Below are 23,289 nucleotides of genomic sequence, written 5' to 3' on the forward strand. Positions count from 1 at the left end.
ATCTAACAGTGATAAATAAAATGATGAGTATACACCACACTAAATGATGATGAACAACGATGCACTCTAAAAAAAAAATGACACGGGTGGTTGTCCCAGCAAGCAGTTACCCGCTCATTTCCCCAACTACCCTTCCCTCTCCTTTCTTACAGTATTTTTACTTTCTCTCTCCAACGCTCCTTCCTCCTCACAACCAGCTGAGCTGCTCAGCTTTCTCTCTACACTCTCTCTCTTCTTTTCTTTTTCATTTTTTTTTTCTGGCTCATGTGTAGTTGTCATTTAACTTTCCCGATTACTCAGAAAATGAGAACGGTTTGATACCTCTCTCTCTGCTCCTTTTTTTTGTATTGAATTCTCCATCTCTGTCTCTCTCTCCTCTGTCTGTCTTTCTCTCTCTAGCTATCTGGCTATCTTCCCCTGTAGCAATGGAAGCAGCAGGGGAGGACTGCTGCGTCAAAGTGGCGGTTCACATCCGGCCGCTCATCGGAGACGAGAAGCTTCAGGGGTGTAAAGATTGCGTCACTGTCGTCCCTGGGAAGCCTCAGGTACACCCTCCGCAATCTCACTCTCAGCCATTGATTCTACCGCATTCTCTTTCTGTGTCTCTATCTCTATCTCTCTAGGTATAGTTGTGTTCTAGATTAACTAACCGAATTCGAAGAATCGAACTTTTGGGAAATCTAGATCCAAATGTGCTTACTTAGTGAGCATCAGGATTGCATGCTTCACTTGTCAATCTGATTTCGGATCAGAATTCATCTTAAATTTGTGTAATTTATTGAGTTCCAGAATTTGAAGAACGGGGAATTATTTGATTTGAGGGATGTTCTAATTTAATCTAAACTACGGGATGGAGATTCAAGCACACTGTCGAGTCAACTTAGAACTGGGAATTATTGATTGGCCGACATTGGGAGGGAAGCTAATGAGTCATGGGCCTCATGGCCGCATTTGCTTTTATTTCAATCCCGAAAACTCGTGACTTTTCCTGGAAATCAAACTTTCTTTCTTTGGTTTTGCTAACATTTTGGCAGATTTTCTGTAGTTTTAATTATTTACGAACAAAAAGGGACCCTTTTATAAAATTAAATGAAATACTTTTTTCTCTCATTTCGTATTTGGAATGTGTGGTGCCTATAACATTTGTTGGTGTTCAATCTTATGTACTCTGGGATTACTTAAAGTTTCAAGGTTCTTAACACCTTGAGCAATGCTGATGCGTGCAACGGACCAAAAGCACGAGTATTTATGTTTAATCTACGAGCTGATTGTGACAATGGTGCAGGTACAAATTGGGACGCATTCGTTTACTTTTGATAATGTCTATGGGAGTACCGGTTCCCCCTCATCTGCAATGTTTGAAGAACGTATAGCTCCGCTGGTGGATGGTTTGTTTCACGGATATAATGCTACTGTCCTAGCGTATGGTCAGGTAGTTACATTTTTCTTGGAGAGCCGAGATTGCATGTCTTGCAGTTTACTGTTTTTATATAGGCTTACCTTGCAATTTACTGTCGTTTGTGTTAACCTCTTAATTCTACTGCAGACGGGTTCTGGAAAAACGTATACCATGGGCACTGGTTTTAGAGATGGTTGCCAATCAGGAATTATCCCGCAAGTTATGAATGTATTGTTCGGCAAAATTGAAAATTTGAAGCATCAAACTGAATTCCAGTTGCATGTATCTTTTATTGAGGTTTGTCAAAGTGTGTTATATTCTCAATCTTGTTAGAAGATTTTACAAGCTTTTGGACTATTACGTAGCTGCGTTGCATTATTGAAATCTAACTAAGAGACTTTGATGCGCAGATTCTAAAAGAAGAAGTACGAGACTTGCTCGATCCTAGTTTTTTGAGCAAACCAGAAGGTGCAAAAGAAGGTGCCAACGGGCATATGGTGAAAGTAGCATCCCCTGGAAAGCCACCAATACAAATTCGAGAATCATCAAATGGTGTTATTACACTGGCAGGGTCCACTGAACTCAGTGTAAGTACACTAAAAGAAATGGCTGCTTGCCTGGAACAAGGATCGTTGAGCAGAGCAACAGGGAGTACAAATATGAACAATCAATCAAGGTAAATTATGCACCTTCCTTTTCAATAAAGTTTTATGTATTTCTCCTGAATCCGGTGATTTTTTGCTACCACAATGGCTTAAACTAGTTGACTAAAGCTTTTGGGGAATGTACATCAACTGGTAGTAGTTCTTAGCTGAGCTAAAAGACTTACCTTTTTTATCTGAAATTTTTATTAAATGTGTAAAGACAATATTTTTGCCTTCTATTTCTTGAGAAAGAGTTGGTCCTTTCCAAAATAAGTTTTTATAAACTTAAAATACATTCAGTATGTGCCACTGGTTTCAATTAATGACTTGTGCCTTTTCTTTTTATGTTTACAGTCGCTCACATGCCATCTTCACCATTACATTAGAGCAAATGCATAAAGTCAACTCAGCATGCAATGAAAACAACGGTCTTAATGAGAGTATGAATGAAGAATATCTATGCGCCAAGTTGCATTTAGTAGATCTTGCTGGGTCTGAGCGAGCCAAGAGGACAGGTTCCGATGGCATGCGTTTTAAGGAAGGTAAATACTATTCTTTTATCACTTTTTGTATCTAAAGTGTATTTCTGTTATACATTTTCATGTGAATGTTCTTTTCTATTAAACAGGAGTTCATATTAATAAGGGTCTTCTTGCCCTTGGGAATGTTATCAGTGCACTTGGTGATGAGAAGAAGCGCAAAGAAGGTCTTCATGTGCCTTATCGAGATAGTAAACTTACTCGGCTTCTGCAGGTTTGGTTCCATTCTAGAATTTGTAGAACTTTGTGGTAAAGTGTTTGACAAAATGTTCTTGACTAAATTTATACTAAATAATATGTCCATGAAGCTCCTATGAACTTTTTTTTTTTTTTTAAATTATATTTTAAGTTTATACTAAATATAATGATTTTTGCAGGATTCGCTTGGTGGTAACAGTCGAACTGTTATGATAGGTAACTTTATTAGGTTAGAAAGTTTAGTTTTGCTTAATGACAGTGGAAGGGATGTTACAAGCACCTATCTGCTGATTATGTTATCCATCTGTCCGCATGATACATGATACTGCCATGTTTTCCCTTATGTCACACAGCCTGCATCAGTCCTGCTGATATCAATGCTGAAGAAACCCTGAACACTTTAAAGTATGCAAATCGTGCTCGCAATATCCAAAATAAGCCTATCGTAAGTTGTTCAGAATGAAGCTTGTCCATGGTTTTCATTCGGAGTCGTTACCATTTTAGATACTAGGTACAGAATTTCTACCTTTTGTAACGGTGTCATTTATGTGGCTTTTCTGATTTGTTGTAACAGGTAAATAGAGATCCCATGTCCAATGAGATGTTAAAGATGCGCCAACAGCTAGAGTTTTTGCAAGCTGAACTTTATTCACGTGGAGGAGGATCTTCTTCTGATGAAGTACAGGTATGATTTCAGTGAAGCGTTATGTCTGATTTCTTCCATTGACGGTCAGAGTTACCCCAGCTGTACTATTGTATAGCTCCATTAAAGAAAAACCCCAAATGATAAAACTGTGACCAAGTATAGCTTCATTAAAGAAAAACCTCAAATGATAAAACTGTGACTAATTTTTTTAACTGGAATAGATGTAATTGTCATTTTCTTTCACATTTTTAGGTATGAATATATCATTTTCTAAGTGATTTTACTAATTATCTAGGTTCTCAAGGAAAGAATTACTTGGCTTGAAGCTGCTAATGAGGATCTTTGTCGGGAACTTCATGAATATCGCAGTAGATGCAATGGTGTAAAGCCATGTGAAAGAGCTTCTCAAGTATGTGTTACATGCTCTAGTAGAGATTGACGCTATTCTTTCATCTTGTTTCTTTCAAGTACTTATATATATGATTTTGACTTGTAACTTGTCTTGGTTTCTTATTGTAAACCATGTATGATCAGCTTGAAAGATAGATTTGCAGATCTAAAACTTCATTTTGCAGGATGATAGCCCCTGCTCGGTCAAAAGCGATGGTCTAAAAAGGGGTTTGCAAAGTTTAGAACCGGCTGACTATCAAATGGGCGATGCGATAACAGGTATTGCTTATCTCGGGTTTAGGACTCTGTCGACAACATTTTCTTCTCACAATTAAATCATCTGCAACTATGTAAATTTTGTTATTGTTTTCGCAAATAAGCTATAGCTCATGTGCATCGATAGTGTTGGGGAAGTTCATTAAAGTGGAGCTATTTTACATATGGTACAATTTCCTATTTTAACAGGTGATTCCCAGGAAATTGATGAAGAAGTAGCAAAAGAATGGGAGCACAACCTTCTGCAAAATACCATGGACAAAGAGTTGCATGAATTGAATAAACGTCTACAGCAAAAAGAGGTATCATTTGCGTATGTATATTGTTCTGTGTTAAATCAAAATCACATTAATGTCATCACAGAGTTTATGTGTAACTTTGCATTTAACGCTTGTACAGTCGGAGATGAAATTTTTTGAAGGGTCCGACACTCTGGCACTCAAGCAGCATTTTGGAAAGAAAATTTTGGAACTAGAAGATGAGAAAAGAACTGTGCAGGTTCACTTAAAACCTCTATACTTGATGGTCTTATTCTGGAGAGAACTGATATTCAAGTTTGTCCTTGTTTCATGCTGCAGCAAGAGAGGGACCGATTGCTGGGTGAAGTTGAAAATCTTTCTGCTGGTGATGGACAAACACAAAAGTTGCAAGATGTTCATAACCAGAAGTTAAAGGCACTTGAGGGACAGGTAACCATATTTCTTACTACTAGATCGCTGTTTCTTTTGGACAAGCAGTGAACTTCGTTGTAATCCAATTGTGGCATCTTGTTCAATGTTTTTATACCAGATTTCGGATCTTAAGAAGAAACAAGAAAGCCAGGTTCAACTTTTGAAGCAAAAACAAAAAAGTGATGAAGCAGCAAAGCGGCTGCAAGATGAAATCCAGTCTATAAAAGCACAAAAGGTTTCGACTCATTACTCGTACTTTTTTTTCCTATTAAGGCTAATATTTTCTCTGCATCTACTGATATAGTTTACATATTTATTCAATAATAGGTTCAATTGCAACAAAGGATAAAACAAGAGGCAGAACAATTTCGGCAGTGGAAAGCCTCCCGAGAGAAGGAATTGCTGCAGGTATTTGCTTTCTTCATTTCCTTTTCTTTTTCTCTGAACTTTTAAAGTTAAATGGAACTGAAGCTCCTGCCATTTTATGTAAAAGTATATAGTCTATGAATTATTACTCTGTACTAATCTATCGGATGGAGCGAGTGCAAATTGGAAATTGCAGTAGGATTTAGAGCCTAATTACCTGTATATTTGCTTATTAGGTAGTATATGCATAAAACAGTAGAGGGTGGAAATGGGTATGACGATGTTTTAATTATTTCGTCTGAATTGGATTTCCTCTATTAATTATTGCTCCCTACTTTGATTTATGTTTGCTATAATAGTTACGGAAAGAAGGCAGGAGAAATGAATATGAAAGGCATAAGCTGCAAGCGTTAAATCAACGCCAGAAAATGGTGAGTATATCTCAGTTGCTTATTTCCCTTATTAATACAAAACCTAATTTGGGAATATTATCCTAATTGCTGCCTTCATTACAAGCTCCATGTTACGCGACATAGTATTATGGTAGTTGAATTAATCACTATCCATTCTTTCAGGTTCTTCAAAGAAAGACTGAAGAGGCTGCAATGGCTACCAAGAGGCTGAAAGAATTGCTAGAAGCTCGTAAATCTTCTGCTCGTGACAACTCAGGTATGCTTTTTATGGTGCAGTCCTGGACACTCGTTGCATTCATAATTGCATTCGTTATCTCCAAGGAGGTATTGAAAGATGAAATTCACCTTCATATGTAATCACCCAAGTTCTAAAATTACCTCATATGGGAAGAAATGCCATCTTTATAACATAGGGTCTTCACGCTTCCACTTCACAGCACGGGTCTTCTCCTTTATTGTTAAACTTTCTAATTGTGTAAACTTTTACCAGTTGTTGCCAATGGAAATGGGACACATGTACAGGTAATGCTCTTTGATTCCTCTTCTTTCCATATGTTTTCTGTTGTTCCCCTTGGATTTTGAATCCTTCTAACTCAAGTTGCACCACTAGGGCAACGAGAAATCCTTACAACGGTGGCTTGATCATGAGCTTGAAGTTATGGTGAATGTGCATGAAGTTCGTCATGAATATGAGAAACAAAGTCAAGTGTAAGAATAAATATATGTTCGTTTAATACTTGCATGTATCAGATATATTTTTGGAGATTTTAGTTATTAAAAGCTTGTGATATCCAGACGAGCTGCACTGGCAGAAGAGTTGGCCATGCTGAAACAATTAAACGAATTTGCTTCGAAGGGCCTTAGTCCTCCAAGAGGAAAGAATGGCTTTGCCCGGTATGTTTGATGTTAAACAATTATGTATACATAATTCTGTCTTCTTCCACATTTTACAGTTTGCAATCTGATGTAATGGTTAGCATGAAACATATAGAAAACAAAAAATTTTAAATCTCTCTCTCTGGTGGTTTATTTATGTATTTTGTTTGTTCAGAGCATCCTCCATGTCACCTAATGCACGAATGGCCAGAATATCTTCACTTGAGAACATGCTTAGCATAACATCAAACTCAATAGTAGCAATGGCATCACAACTTTCAGAGGCAGAAGAACGGGAGCGTGCCTTTACCAACCGTGGACGTTGGACCCAATTGCGCTCAATGGCAGATGCAAAGAACTTGCTTCAATATATGTTCAATTCTCTTGCAGATACAAGGTGTTTCCATGTGTTCTGAATGATTTTATTTAACCTTTGTTTCCTTGCAGATGCAATACGAATATCGATGTATCAGTCTGGCCTGGTTTTATTTTACCTTTTTTGTGTTATGAAATTCTAAATATCATTCCACATGCCGACAGGTGCCAGTTGTGGGAGAAAGAAATGGAAATCGATGAAATGAAAGAGCATCTCAAAGAACTCGTAGGTTTGTTGCGGCAGAGTGAGACACGAAGAAAGGAAGTTGAGAAGGAACTAAAAGTGAGAGAGCAAGCTGTTGCAGCTGCATTGGCAACATCTGCCTCGGTGAGAATATTAGTTATTGCGTAACATTTCTTCTTGTACTCTTCTTAACCTTGGCTAACGTATGTGAATGATTTTTTGTGTGTATCTTTGTTACTTTTAGGCTGGCCATGATCAGGAGAACTCACAGAATCCACTGAAACACTTTGCTGATGACACGAATGGTCCCTTGTCCCCAATCTCCGTGCCAGCACAAAAACAGCTGAAATATACAGCAGGCATCGCCAGCGGCTCAGTCAGAGAATCGATAGCTTTCATAGATAAGACACGAAAGGTCAATTTCATCCTCCTTTCAATTGCAGAGTTGTTACTTGTTTTCTGTTTTTGGCTAAGAAAGTGCGATTTTCTGTTATTGCAGATGGTACCCATCGGGCATTTGCCAACAAAAAAACTAGCAGTTATAGGGCAAGCTGGGAAGCTATGGAGGTGGAAGAGGAGTCATCACCAGTGGTTAGTACAATTCAAATGGAAATGGCAGAAGCCTTGGAGACTCTCGGAATGGATTAGGCACAGCGATGAAACAATCATCAGGACCAAACCTCGCTTACAAGGTCAATCCTGATGTAATGTTCTGCAGTCATCTGCCTATTGTTGCCCAAATTTCATCTTTGACCTATAAGCATCATCCCAACGCATAGCATAGGGAACCCAAGAATCAAGTACAGGTACTATAAAGTCACAAAAATTATGATTGAGAATCTCATATCTATCGAAATAACTTGTTCAACAGGATAGCTTAGCACAGCGATTAACCTACTTCGACTGTTTTGAATAATGCAGTGTGCTATAAGTAGTCGTTGAGGATCTGTGCTACTGTCGTGGAGATCATTTTGGGAAGCATGGGTTTTTATTGAAAGTTTTGCAATGGTTACTGCGCTCGGAGCATATTGTAAATTCGTGTTGATGCTGCCGATGATATACTATGTAGCTAGAAGATAACACCAATGGTGCAAGACTGCAAGTGGTGATATACTGGTGAAGGGAGAAATCGAGCCGTGTAATGTTGTAGTACATTTCTGTTAATAACACAACTTGAGAGGAAAAATCCTTCAAAGTTACAGAAATATGTATAAAAGGCTCTCTTCGTCGTTCTTTTTTTAGAATGTCGTTTGTGTGTAGCGTTTTTTGTTGCATCAAAGTTTTCGACGAAAGGGGAATTCTTTTGTAGAAAATTTTTTTTCCTGGTGTAAACATTATAGTCATTCCATTGGAGAGATTGCTTCTTGTATGCCTATCTGTAATAAATCCTTCCCTTGTACGACATATACGTATGAAATCATTCTTCGGTTCGACGTAGCCACCTAAGCCTAAGCAACAAGAAAAGTTCGGTAAGGCAGCTCTCTCACCGGGTACGATCAGCACAGGTCAGATCGGATGGGATCAAGATACAGAGAGAGTTCATGTTTTTGTGAGAGATGCCCCTATGGATCCGTGAGTCAGAGTGTCACTACCCACGTTTTTCTCACGAGCGATGTTACTAACTATCCATAGAGACCTTGATCAGAACACCATTTGTATTTTGTACCCAAAAAGAAAGTTGAACCACGTTGGCGTATTTTCTTGTGAAAAAAATTTGATTACTACAAGGTATTACAAGATTCCAAACTAACTAATACAAGATAAGGTATTTTATCGATACATTCCAAACCAACCGATACACAATCTGGACAACCTGAACCGAACCATAATATGCATATGTTTTGTTTGCTGATAGTCAATATCTAACAACGCGGACCATTTGAGAGGAGCTGGGATCAGTAGTACCTACTCCATCGGAGGCTCACAGAAGTTGAATAATAGTACAGAATCACATGCGATGCGAGTAGCGTTGTAGAAGTGGGCTTGTATCCATACGTCAAGTTTGGCAACACCAGTATGTGTAGTGCTCGTCTTTGCGGTGATTGCTAACTAGACCTCCACACTGTAAACAAATGAAGCTACTCCCATCTGAAAATGCATCCAACACAACCTGCATCCTGCCAGTTTCCGCCAGTATGGAACTTCCTTGATCATCAGGTCCAGGACCAACTGACGGACCACCCACGTTACCTGCTGCTTCTGGTTCAGTCTTCCAAGGATGAGCTTCGGCAATTGCACACTCCGCAAACAAAGAAGCTAGTTGATCAGCAGCAGCGCTTTCTTGCAATCTACTTCTGTACAGCTCACGAGCACGATGTAAGGACTGAAATACAGCCTCCTCCCCACCCCTTGTTCTCATTGCCATAACAACCTGTTCCAAAAACGAAATCAGCATGCGATGAAGGTTCTCCATGGACACACTTCACTTGATTCTTAAAACTTCTAACAACATAAATATGTTATCTGTTCGTACTCGTAGTAGCTCCATGCTTTGACATTTAACTTGACCGAAGGAGCATCTACATACATTCATCAGACACACATACGAGGTACCAACATCTAGACAAGTCTCTCACTACGAAGCTCCCTCTAAGGCGGTGCTTGGTGATCTCCAAAATCACAACCCCAAACGCCATAACCACCGGCCAACACTACCTTTCTGTCAACAGTTAACTACTCGTCTACTCCTACTAGACAATTAACAAGTAAATCATTATCTTTCCTCATCCAACAACTTACGCCAATCGTTCGTGTTCAGCTTTGAAATCCTATATATGCTAACATACAATCTCCTTTTGCTCCAAATTTATACACGCTATAACTAGTAATGTTCTCTTTACACATTCAGGCATGAATCCAATCATTTTCTTGAAAGAAAAAACAAAAAGAAGAAATCAGTACAAAATTGGCAGGCAAGACAGTATAAACCCTAACATTCAAATCGCATTAATGAGAATTAAATCAGTTTTACTCAATTCCATGGACGATGCGAATCAAACAGAAGGAAAATTGGAGGAAGCTGATAAATTATAAAAATTTAATACATAAAAAATGATGAAGTTGAAGATTACCGCTTGAAGGGCCTGGGAAGGCTTGCCTTGATTAAGGAGCTGGCGAGACAATGTGAGCAAGTCCCTGACGACGTCGCCTTGGCCGGTGTTGGACGGCGCCGCCGTCTCCATCATCTCCGTGTCCGTATGGTTCATGGTGGCATTCTCTAATCTCGAAATCGTACGCCGATTTCGGATTTGGTCCTAATATTTATATATTTTTTGGGTGAGGAAATGTTTGATGAAAGAAAAGTGGAGGATTCTAGCAATTTCTTCAGGTTAAAGGTGTCGGCTTCCTCAGCCATCTCTCTCGCAGAGGCTTGTGATCTTTTCTTGTTATGGGCTTTCATTTCAGATCCTTCCTTTATGGGCCTGTTTATTTATTGGGCTTCTTGGGCCTGTCACGTTTTCCAGTCCAATACACATTTTTCAACAATCTTTTTTATTTTTGTCATCAGATGGACCCTCCTTGATATCCATATACATTCGAGTGTGAAATCCAACACGAGTTGAGTGGGACCAGGGTAGAACTGGGCGGATCCACTTAATTGTGAGTGTGAAGGAATTTATATCCACCGAAAAACACGTCACATAGTGTTACGATTTCACATTTCCTTCATTATATGGGTGTTGATATAATTATAACAACATGAGGGGTGACGTTATGAATATGATTGTGAAGTCATGATGGCCTTCACACTCCACCACTTGTGAAGTCCACGTAACGTTATGAATCTTATAAAAAATAGCAAGAATGTAACCAGTTAAAAAGCACAATCATATGCTGCATTCATGTCACCACCTAATTTCTCTCAACTTTAATAGCTCTTCATCATTTGAATTTACACCTTGTTAGGCCGTCTCCATACATTACTTTCACACAGCTCACTGTCATTACTTTCACACAGCTCACTGTCCTTATCATTACCTTATGAATTAGGACACGCCGGACAAGCAATTATACATTCCTATTCTGTAAGACCGCATCTCATCCCAATCGAGCACTGTCACGTGTTGAACTTTCTCACATGACAGTTTTTGAATGATCTGAAATACAGCCACAATAATTTATCACCCCCAACAAACATATCTTATATACTAAAAAGCAATTTCTGCAGCACTGTTCATCAAGAGTGAACGGATGGAAAAAGATCACAAATAATGTAGCAGAGAAAAAAGTGACCATTAATAACTAATATATCATAATCATGTGTGATAAATCTATTTCTTTTCTACAAATAGTTAGCTAGCTAGCTAGCTAGCATGTGTGTTCGTCTCAATTCACTTTCAACCTCCTCCATGGATGATATCATCTCCTCTTTAATCTCCTGTAACATCTTCAACACCTGCCACATGGTCGGTCTCTGCTCCGGCGAAGTTGAACTGCAAGCGATCGCCACGTCCAGCAGCATTGCCATCTTATCATGCCCATCGTCACAATCATCTTCCCTCAAAGATCTCACCCATTCCATCGTATCATCCGGCGCTAAGACTAAGTGTTGCGATGGAGGCTTCCCCGTGAGAAGCTCCACCAACAAAACCCCGAATGCATAGACATCGGACTTTGGAGTTGGTTGCCGCCGTTGTCGATAATGATCGTGATCGTTTGATGAGTTGGTGCGAGTCTCCGGGGCTTTGTACGCAGTTGAATCGGGGTCCGCTTCGGACGTTGGGGTAGGGGTGGCGAGAACGGAGAGGCAGTAGTCGGTGAGACATGCTTCGAAGTTGGAGCCAAGAAGGACGTTGGAGGACTTGAGATTGCCGTGGACGAGCTTCCATGCTTGGTGGATGTAGGAGAGGCCTTGTGCTACGTCCTCTGCTATTTTCAAGCAGGATGTCCAGTGCAGCGGCCTTGCCCTTGTTGATTTCCCTGCAACGCATTAATCATATTAGGGACTCGGTTTAAGGTTAATTAATTAAGCAGATTCCTGCACTTAATCACAAGCAAGATTCTCGGCGCCGATCCAAATATAGTACAATCAATCATGTGCTAATAATCCAATTCTAATGATAACCCCAAAAAGTACGTAAACGTAGTATTTAAAGAAAGTGAACAGATTTTTCAATGTGACCAGTACACTCACGTGTCACTGTACAAATTGTAGGATATATGTGCTAAAATATTAATAACTTAAAAATTAAAATTTCTCACCATTCCTATTAAATCACGTGTACCACTTGTATTCTTATCACAACTAAAAATTTCTCAAGAAAGTGAAATTTAAGTATGCTTACGTGTCAACCTCCTATCTGCCTCCCCTCAAATTTCCGAGAAATTTTTCAATATAACCAGCATAATGTGATACACCATGTGTCAATAGTAAAATATATATACGTTACAAAGTTAATAACTTAACAAATAAAATTTCTCATTATTTATATAAAAATTGTAACTTCTGCAGAAAATTTTCTGCAAATTCTCAATCAACAAAATAGTCAAAAGAATCAAACAGCAGTCAAACCAGCTCGCTACTCGCTCGCTCGCTCAACTGAAAGATTGAAACATTACCGTGAACGAGGGAGAAGACGCTGCCGTTAGGCTGGTAATCGTAGACGAGCAGCCGCTCGTCCTTCGCCTGAAAATATGCTCTTAGCGGCACGAGATTCGGGTGTCTCAGCGCACCCACCGACTCCAGGTGCCGCTCGAACACCTCTCTGCTAGTCCCACCCAGCTTCCCGGCATCGAGCCTCTTTACGCTCGCGATCAGGCGGATGTCCAGCACCGCCTTGTACGTCTTCCCGATCGTCCCCTTCCCCAGCAGCTCCGCCGAAGCCCGCATCAGCTGGTCCAGCGAGTACAGCTGCGGCTCTCCCGCGCAGAACATGAGGCTCCCGCTCTTCACCACTTGAATCCCCTGCGCCTTCTTCACCTTCTGCTCCAGCTCCTCTTCTATTTCCACGACCGCCGCCGCTGTTTCCTCCGTTACGGTTGGTCCCGCCGAATTAACTGTTTTGCGGGTTTGGGGTGTCCTTTGTTTCTTCACCGCCATTGCGAAACAGAGAAGGGAGCAGATCAGGAAGAAGACGCCGGAGGAAAACCCAATAATGACGGCAGTTCTTCTGTGCTTTTTGTGACTAGGCTGAGTCAACTCAACGCCCTGGATATCTTCTGCACTGCTCTGCCCGAGCGCCTTCGCTGGCGGAGGGGCTCCGTGGGCTTCAGTAGTACCAAAAAAGGGTGTCGTATCGTTGCATTCTTTGTTCACAATCTCGCCGCAGAGGAAGGGGTTCCAAGAGAAGGAGGATGCACCGAACCGGAGCAGAGTCGGAGTGACAGGGATTGCACCGGTGAGGTTGTTTCCGGAGACATTGAAGGTCTGGAGGTTGGACTGGTTTAGCGCCGGGACCGGTCCAGTGAACCGGTTCCATTCGAGACGAAGGTAGTACAGCCGGTCCAGATCGGTGATTAGAAATGCGGGTAATGATCCGGTGAGGTTGTTGTACGACAAATCGAGGGTTCGGAGGAGGTAGAGGGAGGAGAGCGATGGCGGGAAGGAACCCGAGAAGGAGTTGTGGTCGAGGAAGAGGGTTTTGAGGTTAGTGAATCCAGCGAGGTCGGGAACCGGTCCGGTAAGCGAGTTGTTCTGCAGACTCAGGACTCTGAGTTGGTCCAACCGAGTCAGGGTGTCAGGCGCGAAAATGCCGCCGAGGTTCTGGGACTTGATTACGAGGCGAACTATTTTGTACCGGGCGGCGCATTGGACGCCAGTCCAGCGGCAGATGGACTGGACGGCGGTGGCGTTGGAAGAGAAGGGGAGGGCGTCATGTAAATCCGCTTTGGATTTGAAGGCGAGGAGCGCGAGAGCGTCGGGTGGGAGAGATGGATGAGCGAGGGAAGGCCTAGAGGAAGTAAGTGTGGAGGTGCAGAGTGAGAGAAGAAGTAAAAGGAGCTGCCATTTCCTGAGCATTGTAGAAGAAACAGAGTGTAACTGCGTCTCTCTGGTATGTAATTTACAGAGAAGTCATGGAGAATAAGAGAGAGAAGGGGCAGAAAGGTGACAAAAGCATGTAAGAGCTGAGAGGAGCAGGTGTCGGACCCAAAAGCTCAGAGTCACGTGAAAGTAAGTTCTCAAAGCCAGAGGCTAATTTTATCTCACTTTAATCCCTATAAATAAAAAATCGTGATTTAATCTTTAAAACTAAGTTCGTTCAATTTTATTTTCTAGGACTCGATTTTAATTTTATTTTGTCTCCTGAAACTTAGAATTCGATTTTAATCTCATTTTAAATCATTATCTAAATGCTCTAAAGACGGTCTAGTCAATTTATATGTAAAATCAAATTAACGATTATGGTAACAATTAAAATACTCACAAATAAAACATCAATTTATTTTATACATACATATCACTAAAAATTTCAAGTTCAAGAAGTATTTGCCTAAAGTTTTAAATAATGATTAAGAAAACGAGCTGACTTTGACTAAAATACGTGTACAACGAGAATTCATTCATCACAATTGAGCGAACAAGAAGGTATACTCAAATGTCGTTCTATTCACATGTTACCATACATAGCATAATATGATTTCTTATATTTTATTATTTTATCACTTGATTTATTAAAGTGATTGATGGTGAGCAATGTCAGAGACTACTTATGTGGATTTTAAATCTCAGAGACTAAAGTGAAAAGTTATGTCAATCTCAAATACTATTTTAGCTAAAAAAACCTTTATTCTAAACTTTTTTTTTTTATGTAAAACTAAAGAAGGAAGGCAAACAAGCATGTTACAATTAAAGTTAAGAATTTGGAAGAGTATTGTTCACGTTCATTCATCATTTGATCCTTGATTTTCACACTCTCGTTTTTTTCTCTTCAGCACTCTAATTTGTTTATAATCTTTATTTTCGTTTGATTTATTAAATTATGTGAGACGAGACTGAGAAAAAAAATACAGATAGATGTCACTTTCTACATGAGAAGAAAACGGAGGTGGTTTGTCTGCCTTCCCATTTCCATACTCTTCTCATCCCCTCCTGTTTTATGTTAACGTGGTTTAACCGTGACCACACAAAACAGGAGAGGATGAAAAGAGTATGGAAATGGGAGGGCAAACAATCCACCTCCGAAGAAAACAAAACAAAACAAAATGGATATTGTTTATACACGGACCCCATGAGTCTAGTCTAGTAGTGTCCTTAAAAAGAAAGTGAAATCAATGTCATGTGATTGAATAGCATTGTCCGTGAATTACAAGGAGGAAGCATTTTGCTTCGATTTTGCGGGACACCTTAGTAGTCGTATTTCTTTCTTCTTTACAAGGGGGCCCAATGCCTTCGTAAATAGGCCCAGATGCTACGTTGGATGTGTCGGCCCAAGTTTAGAATCACGATTATTTGGGCCTAATTACCACAAGTGATGGACTAGTCGTGTTGGGCTTCCTTTCCAGACTATACATCTTTTCTCTGTTTCATTTGAACGGGCGATTTGCCATTACCAACAAACTTATGCTAAATATAATTAAAAATGAACTACAAAAGATTAGAGGTAGGGATTAAGAAATGAGTGGATGCAATGCATTTAGAGAGATTTATAAAATGACTACTTAGAATAAATCATTTGTAGCCACTTAGTATTATAGTACAGTCTAGTGGTTTTCTTCTTCACTTGTAAGTAAGATGTATTATGTTCGATTTTCGCCAAAGGTGAATTTGAATTACATTATTATTGGCACATTGTGAGGCTTAACCCACTGCTCTCCCCTTTAGTATAGATAATATCATTAATTTGTTAAAAAAAAATTGAAGTCATCTATAGTCAATTCTAATTACATATCTAAATCTCTTGGTACTTGCAAATTTGTCATCCAAACGTAGTCTAAATTCAACAATTGTGTACATAAGTTTTGAACTAAAGCACCTCTAATAATAATCAGGCTAATGTCTATGGACCAAATGATCATTGGTTACTCAACCCAAAGTAGTAGGTACCATCAAAAAATTTCCACTATTGTAAAAAAAAAAAAAGGATTCCTCACAAAATTTCCTCTCAAAACTCTCTTTCACAATGAAAAACCACTTAAACGCTGTTAAGAAGAAAAATAACACCTAAACCTAATTGTTGCAAGTCTTCTTACACACGTTTTTGCGCTCGTGAAAGCCCTTTTTGATTACTATTTGCTCTGATTCAGCATTTTGTATTTTATTTTTTAACATGTGAATAAATACTGAATTGTAAAATATTAGGATTTTGGTGTGGAGCTTTGAAGTGCCGTGCCACTGCCACCGCCCCCTGTAAACCAAGCAACATTTGAGTATTTTCCATCCTTATCCCCCACGACTTTTTTGAGTAGTGCCCCTCCCCATTGATAATAAAAAGAGATTCTCAGTTCCATATTGGTTTCCAACCACTTCCAAATTTGCATCATTCCATCCGTCATCTTGTAACCATTTGTTTTTTATAAGTAAAACTCGACGGCAAGCATACACCAAAGTGTACAACGAGCCGGGTAGTTGAGATCATGTCCCAAGGCCTCCATGGCCGTCTAAAAGCAGGAGAGATTTGAATAACTGGGACAGCCAAATCAAACAGTAGATGTTTAGTGGCTAGTTCCACTTGGTACACTTCTTTTGCTTCCCACTTGCTGCATCCAGTGCAGCTCTCCAAGTCTCCATTAACAGATAAATAGTAATTTAACGATAGATACTTACAAAAGTTACCAAATTTTAAATTCCAATATATATATAATTGGTGGTGAGTTCATCTAACCGTCTGCCTTACCTCACTCACTCAACTAGGGCACAGGGGACATTTCCTACCTACCAAGCACTTGGCTCATGAAAAAGGTGTCCCTAGAAAGTGACATTGCCAAAAGGCCTTCAAGACTTAAATTTGCAGGTTCTTCTACGATTGTAACAGAGGCAAAGCACCCTTTTCTTTCTCTGTGGACAATTTTTTGGGACCATACCTTAGTTTTTGATAAAGCAAGCACCTTTCTCTTCTTTTGCGTTTGTCCTTCCCCACTAACTTCGATTTTTAACTTGTCACAAAGTGTGAAAATTCTGAATGGACTAGATGAATGAACGGCTAGATGTGTGGTCAAGGATTTAATGGCTAAGGATCCAACGGTGCATACTATGCTCCGATCTTTAAAACCGCACACACTACAAAACTTAGAACAAGTAGAGGCTAGAACATTTGCATCTATTAGTTAAAAATAGGGGCAAAAAATGAAGATTTCTTCACCTAATAGTAAGAAGGGGTGGATATTAAATTTGCACCTAAAAAAGACGTTGCTATTGATAAATAGAGACGAAAGGGTACATATTTCTACCCCTAATAGTTATTATGCTATGTAGGCAAGTGTGGCGTGGAAAAAAAATTAGGTGCAAATGTTGAAAGCTTTAGGGGCGATTATTAATAACAACGCATTTTTATTTGTCATATTGCATTTTGGAAATTGCTTTAATTGAGAAACGATTTCCATTCCACCATTAATTATTTGATACGTATTCTCACATTTTCAAAGTCAAGTATATTTATAATTCTTTTCAGTTCTTCGAAAATTATTATTCAAAACTAATCTTATCACCAACCCAAATGAAGAAACAAGAACTATTGCCAACAAATTAATATTAAAGTTACATTCTTCAATTTATTAGATACAAATGTTACATGATTGGAGTACAATGAATACATACAAATCCACCTCAGTACATAAGGTTCTCTAAATGTTCTCTCCAAATCTAAATCTAATCAAAGACTTAATCCCTTGATTCAAACACATAGTATGATTAAAAGTCTGTCTTCAATCTCCCCTTGATGCATATGAAAAGTATGTGTTCCATCTTCCCTGTAAACACAAAACACAAGATCATAATAATTGTTACAAATTTTCCCTAAAATAAAAATACGTACTCGAATACTGCCTTCCTTTCCAAATCGAATACAAAACAAAACCTACAGAACATATAAAAACAAAAGAGAAAGCTCAAACTCAAATAGAGACAAGTTGGGTTCTGTAACTTCTGCTGATCCTAAAAACTACCAAGCCTACGTGGTGCGCAAGCCGAATAATTAATAAGCTAACTACATCCTTCAGTTATGTACGGGGCATGCCAACTTGATGACCAAGCTTGGCCAGGGAGTAAAATTTATTGATGTTGCGTTGAGCGCACTGCTAACTTCTTGATCTTGCAACTGCGGCTTATGAAGGAACATGTCTCGGCCTTCGGGTTCTAGAGCCTGAAGACAAGGCTGCTAGTCTTGCGAAGTTCACGGATCGTCGGTGTCGGGTTCAATCATGGGGATTATATTCGTAAGAGTATAAGCACGCCGAACTGACACCAAACTATACGGACACAAGTACTCAAAAAAGATGTATGTCTTGATGGTGAATGTGGTTCGACCATCAGAATGCCGAACTCTAAAACTTACTTGTGAATATCTAATTATAAAACAACTCGGCATTCAATGCGCCAAGCCCAGTAATCTGTAACACCTCACTTCGCTGATAAGGCTAGTGAGATGACCTCTGCCAATAAGGATTTGAAAATCATTCTCGACCGAGACTTGGATAGATAATTAGTCGGCCTCGAAGCAGTGCTGTTTATCCAATCTGAAGGTGCTCCGCGATGGGTTGAGTCTACGACAACAGCGTTGTTTATCCAAATTGAAGATGTGTTGGCGAAAAAGAAAATAAAAATCTCAAGGTTGTTGAGAGGTTTCGTGTAGAGCGATAGTTTGCACATGGCAGTTTATGTGTTGAGTTGGAGGGGCTAGAATGATGCACCCCCTTCTTATTTATAGCAGCCAATCTTATCATGGCCGAACCAAAACTATACTCGGGTTAGGATTCCTTAACCTAATCCAACCAGATCTCGGCCAATCCTGCCTCCATTAGGGCTTTGAACCAACCACTTTATCCGGTCACATTCACTTCTCAAATCTCAGCATCCTCATCCCATTGAGACTTCTTGTTATACTACAATTCGACTTACCCATCAATCCGCCTCATACTACGACTCGGCCGAACTTAACCAAGCGACCCATAATAACTAAAATTCGCGATGATTCTAGAAACATCTTGTCGGGCCGAGAATAACTCCTAGCTCGGCCCACATCAATATTTTGGACCCAAACAAGTTCATAACGTAATCGCACAAAATAACTGGGTAAAGAAAAATAATGAAAATTAATACTTGTATGAATGTTGCAGAACAAGAGAAAAGAAAGAATAATAAACTTTAGAAATCAATCGAAGTTTTAAACTTTCTCAATCCGTAATGATCTCTTTATCTTGATTTCAATCCACCAATGACAAGCATTAAGAAATAAAGAAAAAGGGAGAACGAAAAATGAAGGGAAAGAACAAAGAGAAGGAGAAGAGAGAAAGCTATTGATACTTGATAGAGTGAATAAACAGCACAAGAGAGAAAAACAATTAATATAGGAAGAGATAATGCATATCCGACCTAGGGTTAGGTGCTGATACATTTAAACGATAGAAATTAAAATAAAACAAAAAATAAACAGTTAGAGAAAGTGGCGATTGATAAGGTATTAGGATGAGGGTATTAAATAATTAAATCTTATTGACAATAAGGACGGTTGTTTCCCCTTGTAGTTATTAAAATTAACAGCTGTAAATTGTTCCCATATTAAGGGCTGATTTAAACGCCCCTAATAGAACTAATAGGGGCAAATACTATTTATGCATCTAATATCTTATTAATAGAGGCGAATTCTTCCATTTGCCCCTAGTTGACCACACCTAATAATCACTTTTCTTGCAGCGACAAAGTGGGTTATATAGAAATGCTCTCTGAAGGACCTCCATCCTTTAACAAATGATTGTTTTGTATCAATAATGTCACACTTGGATATTTTGCTATTGAAATGTTATTATCCACAAATAATTGAGATTACGCCATTTAATAAATAATGGATATCCTATGCAGATAAGTGTCTTGTCTTGTCCTATCCTTTCATCCAATAAAAATTAAAAAGAAAAGCTACAACAATCGTTGGTTTCTTAATGATACAAACAATATTGAGGAAGGGTGGATTCAAACTGGAATCCTCTAGTGATGACCAACTAAGCTAAAAGCCCGAATCACTGATTTCTTATAATTACAAAATCATCAAGGAAACATCTCAATAATTCTCATATTAAATGTACCATGCATTATGTTACACTGAAATAAGTGAAAAGAATGAATCACCATGTTTACATTGAAATTTTTACACCCACAAGCCTTGGAGAAGATGAACAAATTTACTACGTCACGGTGGAGGAGGCAATGGAGGAAACAAAGAACCAAAACCAGGAGGCTTACATGGAATGTAAGTATAAGTCCACATGAAGGGACAAAACCTTGGGTGCGCAAAGAAATCCGCACATTCCTCCACCGGTCTCTGAAACGGAAGATCGGGAACGCAGTTGTTCGTAACATCGAGCACTCCTTTCCCGATCAAGCTTCTACAAATCGGACCAACATTTGTGAAGTAATTATCGGACAGCGAAAAGTTCTCCAAGCTTTGCAGCTCATGACACACCACCTCAGGTACCATGCCATGCAACAAGTTACCCGCAAAATTCAGCTGCTCCACGTTTTCGAGGCACGCCAGTGAAAACGGTAACGGCCCGGTTAACTGGTTGTTTCCGACATCTAAAACTAAGGCCTGTTTTAGCAACCCTATTTCGTAAGGCAAGCATCCTGTGAGCTGGTTGTTCAGTAGCAGAACCTCAGTCAGAGCAGCGAAAGCTTTTGAAATGCCCGATGGAATCGAGCCCGTGAATTTGTTGTTTGCTAAGGTGAGGAGGAGAATATGAGAGCTGCCGAGATTGTCGGGAAGATTCTGCATGAAATTGTTGTTGTTTAGGAATAGGGCGTCAAGTTCTTGAGTGAAAATCTCCGGTGGGACTGCCCCAGTGAAGAAATTGAACCTTATGTCCAAGAAACCTAGGGTGTTCATGCCGAGAACGGCGGAGGGAAACGCCCCGGAGAATTGGTTGTTGCTTATGTCGAGTTCGTAGAGGTAGGGGAGGTTGGCAATGGCGGGGGAGACAGTGCCGGAAAAATTGTTGGAGTTTGCATGGAAGAGGGCAATGTCCGGGAGCTGGTCGAGAAATCCGTCGAGAGAAGGGGCCCCTAGTTGGAATCCGTTGAAGTCGATCGAGGCGAGGGCAATGGCGGAGCTGTTGTTTGGAGGGCTGTCACAGTAGAAGCCTTTGTAACTGCATATGTTGGATCCCACCCACGTTTTTGTGATGTTTAGTGGATCTGAGGTGATAAGGGACTTGAAGTTTTGGATAATTGGGTAGACTATTTTGAGCCTTTGGTCTGCAAATACAAGTTGGTTGTCTGGCAATTTTGTAGGAGGAGGTGCTTGTGGCGGCCGTAGTGGTACTTGTGGTGGTGGTACCGGTGGTGGTGGTGGTGCTGCTGGTGGGGTTTTGTGCTTTTGGTGGCTTCTGTGTCCGCTGCCTCTTCTGCGGTGGCCACCTAAATCGAACTCGAGGGTTTGTCTGTTGGAATAGTTTGTTACGGGAGAAGAATTTTCATGCAACGAGAATGCTACTGCTACACAACTAGGAATACAAAGATAGGATAGAAGAAAAAAGAAGGTTGAGAATGAAACTAGAGCTTTGGTGGAATCAGAGCTTCTCATTCTTTCCACAGAGATAAGAAAAGGCTATGATTTTCTTATGCTAGACCAAATCGAACAAGACACTCGCTGATGGGGTTTTAATGCCAAATTATACACACTTTTTCATAATTCATAATTTTTTTTCTTTTTTTACTAAACCGTAATTACTGATTTTTTTCGTAACTCATAATTTAATTTAAATTGAAAAAAAAAATATCCAAAAAATAAGTGGATGATTCATGATTGGGTGGCTCAATGAAGCACTAATTCAACACTTTAGAGACTTTCTTTCCAAGTGTCATACTTTTATATTGAATTAATTTCACACATTTAAAATGAAAAGAGTTGAGAAATCAAAATATAAGAGTCCCATGGAAATTATTTTAATTAACTCTGCAGAGACTTCATCTTAAAGTTTCGATCAGACCAGTAAACATGGCAAGATCTTCCCGGACCCTCAGTCCACTGCCGTCAAAAAGATACAGAATAATGCCAAAGCAGATGCTTGAGAAGTCAATGTTGCTGGACCTCCACCGTGTTCGTTGTTAAATGTTTAAATCTAAATGTACAGCTGGGTTTTGTTTCTTTCGTTATTTTCTTGTAGATTGTACGTCACTTGACGAGCGAGGCAGGGTGGTGTGAATTCTCAGTTTCAACCGATACTTTTTGTGGATCTTGAGGGGCAGCAGCGGGTTTATAAATCCATTGACCTACCGACATCCATTACCTTTGGTGGGGGCTAATGCTTCATTATGTCAATAATATTGAAACTCTGAATTCTGGATGAAAATGGACACCAATTTGTTTATTTATTCACTGAGTAATCTTAAGGAGACTAATTTTTTATATCAAATTTGTGAATTATGTGATGTGTCAATTGTCATCATGCGTTACTCATCGTGGAGATGAATTCTAGGCCCTTATTCTACATTGCACATTTTGGGTTCGATTTTTGACGCTAGTGAATCATACGATGGTGGCCAAAGATATGTTGAAATGCTTATGTGAGTCTTCTCAACCCTTAAAAGGTTGGACTACCGTGACGAAGCCACCGACTGATCCCATTTTTAAGATGAAAAAGTTTGTCTAGGTTTGGACTTGGATCATTAATAACTAAGCCCAATGTTATTTGAAACATGGACCAGTATTTTTCTGGGCTTCTTCTGGGCCGTGCAGCAGAAATTTTGCATGACCAAAAACCCAAAAGAGGGAAATAAAGAGAGGAGAAAATATGCCATGTAACTGATGAAGAGGACTAATAATCTCAGTTTTGGATTTAGTGATGGAATCCAATTCACCATCCAAACAATTAAATGGGATTGAATATGTCTGTTTACCCGGATTGGTTTGAATCTTCAACAACCTAGTTTATGAGAGATTTTTTCATGCATTCAGAATACTGTGTGTCATAATAAGTAGATAATTATATTTTTCAGTGTCGTTTCAGTTGTATTATATCACGTGGTGCATAACTTTGTGTTTTGAAAACACTAAAAAATATCTCCTAATTTAAAGGGATTTCTCATGCATAATTGAAGATGTCATGCATACCTTTTTTTTTCGAAAGATAAGTATTATTAAACTCGAAGTGCAATGTTTACATCGAAAGCCAGAGTATTGAACAACAACCACTTTGGTTCAAAAGCATCCCATGTATGAACACCACC

General features: G+C 39.5%; 4 protein-coding genes across 5 annotated transcripts; 1 reads left to right on the top strand and 3 right to left on the bottom strand.

Annotated features, from left to right (window-relative positions):
• Positions 1–100: 100 nt before the first annotated feature.
• On the top strand, positions 101–8,379 carry LOC103455939 (kinesin-like protein KIN-4A). 2 transcript variants are annotated; one of them, XM_029094831.2, is made up of 26 exons: positions 101–545; positions 1,286–1,432; positions 1,547–1,696; positions 1,810–2,075; positions 2,398–2,585; positions 2,672–2,796; positions 2,960–2,996; positions 3,134–3,225; positions 3,355–3,465; positions 3,722–3,835; positions 4,002–4,095; positions 4,282–4,394; positions 4,492–4,590; positions 4,671–4,781; positions 4,882–4,998; positions 5,091–5,171; positions 5,489–5,560; positions 5,705–5,798; positions 6,033–6,064; positions 6,153–6,250; positions 6,338–6,436; positions 6,594–6,815; positions 6,959–7,121; positions 7,222–7,392; positions 7,477–7,783; positions 7,899–8,379. In XM_029094831.2, the coding sequence occupies exons 1-25, from the start codon at positions 426–428 to the stop codon at positions 7,678–7,680; spliced, it is 3,120 nt and encodes a 1,039-aa protein (XP_028950664.1). In that variant the 5' UTR covers positions 101–425; the 3' UTR covers positions 7,681–7,783; positions 7,899–8,379. The 2 variants fall into 2 exon arrangements, with proteins under 2 accessions (XP_028950664.1, XP_028950663.1); XM_029094830.2 differs by having other exon boundaries at positions 149–545; positions 4,279–4,394.
• A 294-nt stretch (positions 8,380–8,673) lies between these two features.
• Positions 8,674–10,353, bottom strand: LOC103455940 (uncharacterized). Its single transcript, XM_008395553.4, has 2 exons — positions 10,049–10,353; positions 8,674–9,348 (listed from the first exon to the last, which is right to left on the bottom strand). The coding sequence occupies exons 1-2, from the start codon at positions 10,181–10,183 to the stop codon at positions 8,974–8,976; spliced, it is 510 nt and encodes a 169-aa protein (XP_008393775.1). The 5' UTR covers positions 10,184–10,353; the 3' UTR covers positions 8,674–8,973.
• An 838-nt stretch (positions 10,354–11,191) lies between these two features.
• LOC103415433 (probable inactive receptor kinase At5g67200) lies at positions 11,192–14,120 on the bottom strand. Its single transcript, XM_008353768.4, has 2 exons — positions 12,537–14,120; positions 11,192–11,897 (listed from the first exon to the last, which is right to left on the bottom strand). Exons 1-2 carry the CDS (start codon positions 13,933–13,935, stop codon positions 11,278–11,280), a joined length of 2,019 nt encoding a protein of 672 aa, XP_008351990.2. The 5' UTR covers positions 13,936–14,120; the 3' UTR covers positions 11,192–11,277.
• Positions 14,121–20,072: 5,952 nt separating this feature from the next.
• LOC103455945 (uncharacterized protein At4g06744-like) lies at positions 20,073–21,990 on the bottom strand. Its single transcript, XM_008395556.4, has one exon. The coding sequence runs from the start codon at positions 21,641–21,643 to the stop codon at positions 20,255–20,257; it is 1,389 nt and encodes a 462-aa protein (XP_008393778.2). The 5' UTR covers positions 21,644–21,990; the 3' UTR covers positions 20,073–20,254.
• Positions 21,991–23,289: the final 1,299 nt, after the last annotated feature.

Source organism: Malus domestica, chromosome 15 (genome assembly GCF_042453785.1).
Source record: "Malus domestica chromosome 15, GDT2T_hap1".
Taxonomy (NCBI): Eukaryota; Viridiplantae; Streptophyta; class Magnoliopsida; order Rosales; family Rosaceae; genus Malus; species Malus domestica.

What these genes read in the sequence shown, in the direction of transcription:
- LOC103415433 (XM_008353768.4), bottom strand. Translation starts at nt 13,935, where the DNA reads ATGCTCAGGAAATGGCAGCTCCTTTTACTTCTTCTCTCACTCTGCACC. An exon ending in CGTCTTCTCCCTCGTTCACG is followed by an intron (nt 11,898 to 12,536) that starts GTAATGTTTCAA and finishes AATGCGTTGCAG; the next exon opens with GGAAATCAACAAGGGCAAGG.
- LOC103455940 (XM_008395553.4), bottom strand. Translation starts at nt 10,183, where the DNA reads ATGAACCATACGGACACGGAGATGATGGAGACGGCGGCGCCGTCCAAC. An exon ending in CTTCCCAGGCCCTTCAAGCG is followed by an intron (nt 9,349 to 10,048) that starts GTAATCTTCAAC and finishes TTTTTGGAACAG; the next exon opens with GTTGTTATGGCAATGAGAAC.
- LOC103455939 (XM_029094830.2), top strand. Translation starts at nt 426, where the DNA reads ATGGAAGCAGCAGGGGAGGACTGCTGCGTCAAAGTGGCGGTTCACATC. An exon ending in CAGTCGAACTGTTATGATAG is followed by an intron (nt 2,997 to 3,133) that starts GTAACTTTATTA and finishes TATGTCACACAG; the next exon opens with CCTGCATCAGTCCTGCTGAT. An exon ending in GAAATGGGACACATGTACAG is followed by an intron (nt 6,065 to 6,152) that starts GTAATGCTCTTT and finishes TTGCACCACTAG; the next exon opens with GGCAACGAGAAATCCTTACA.
- LOC103455945 (XM_008395556.4), bottom strand. Translation starts at nt 21,643, where the DNA reads ATGAGAAGCTCTGATTCCACCAAAGCTCTAGTTTCATTCTCAACCTTC.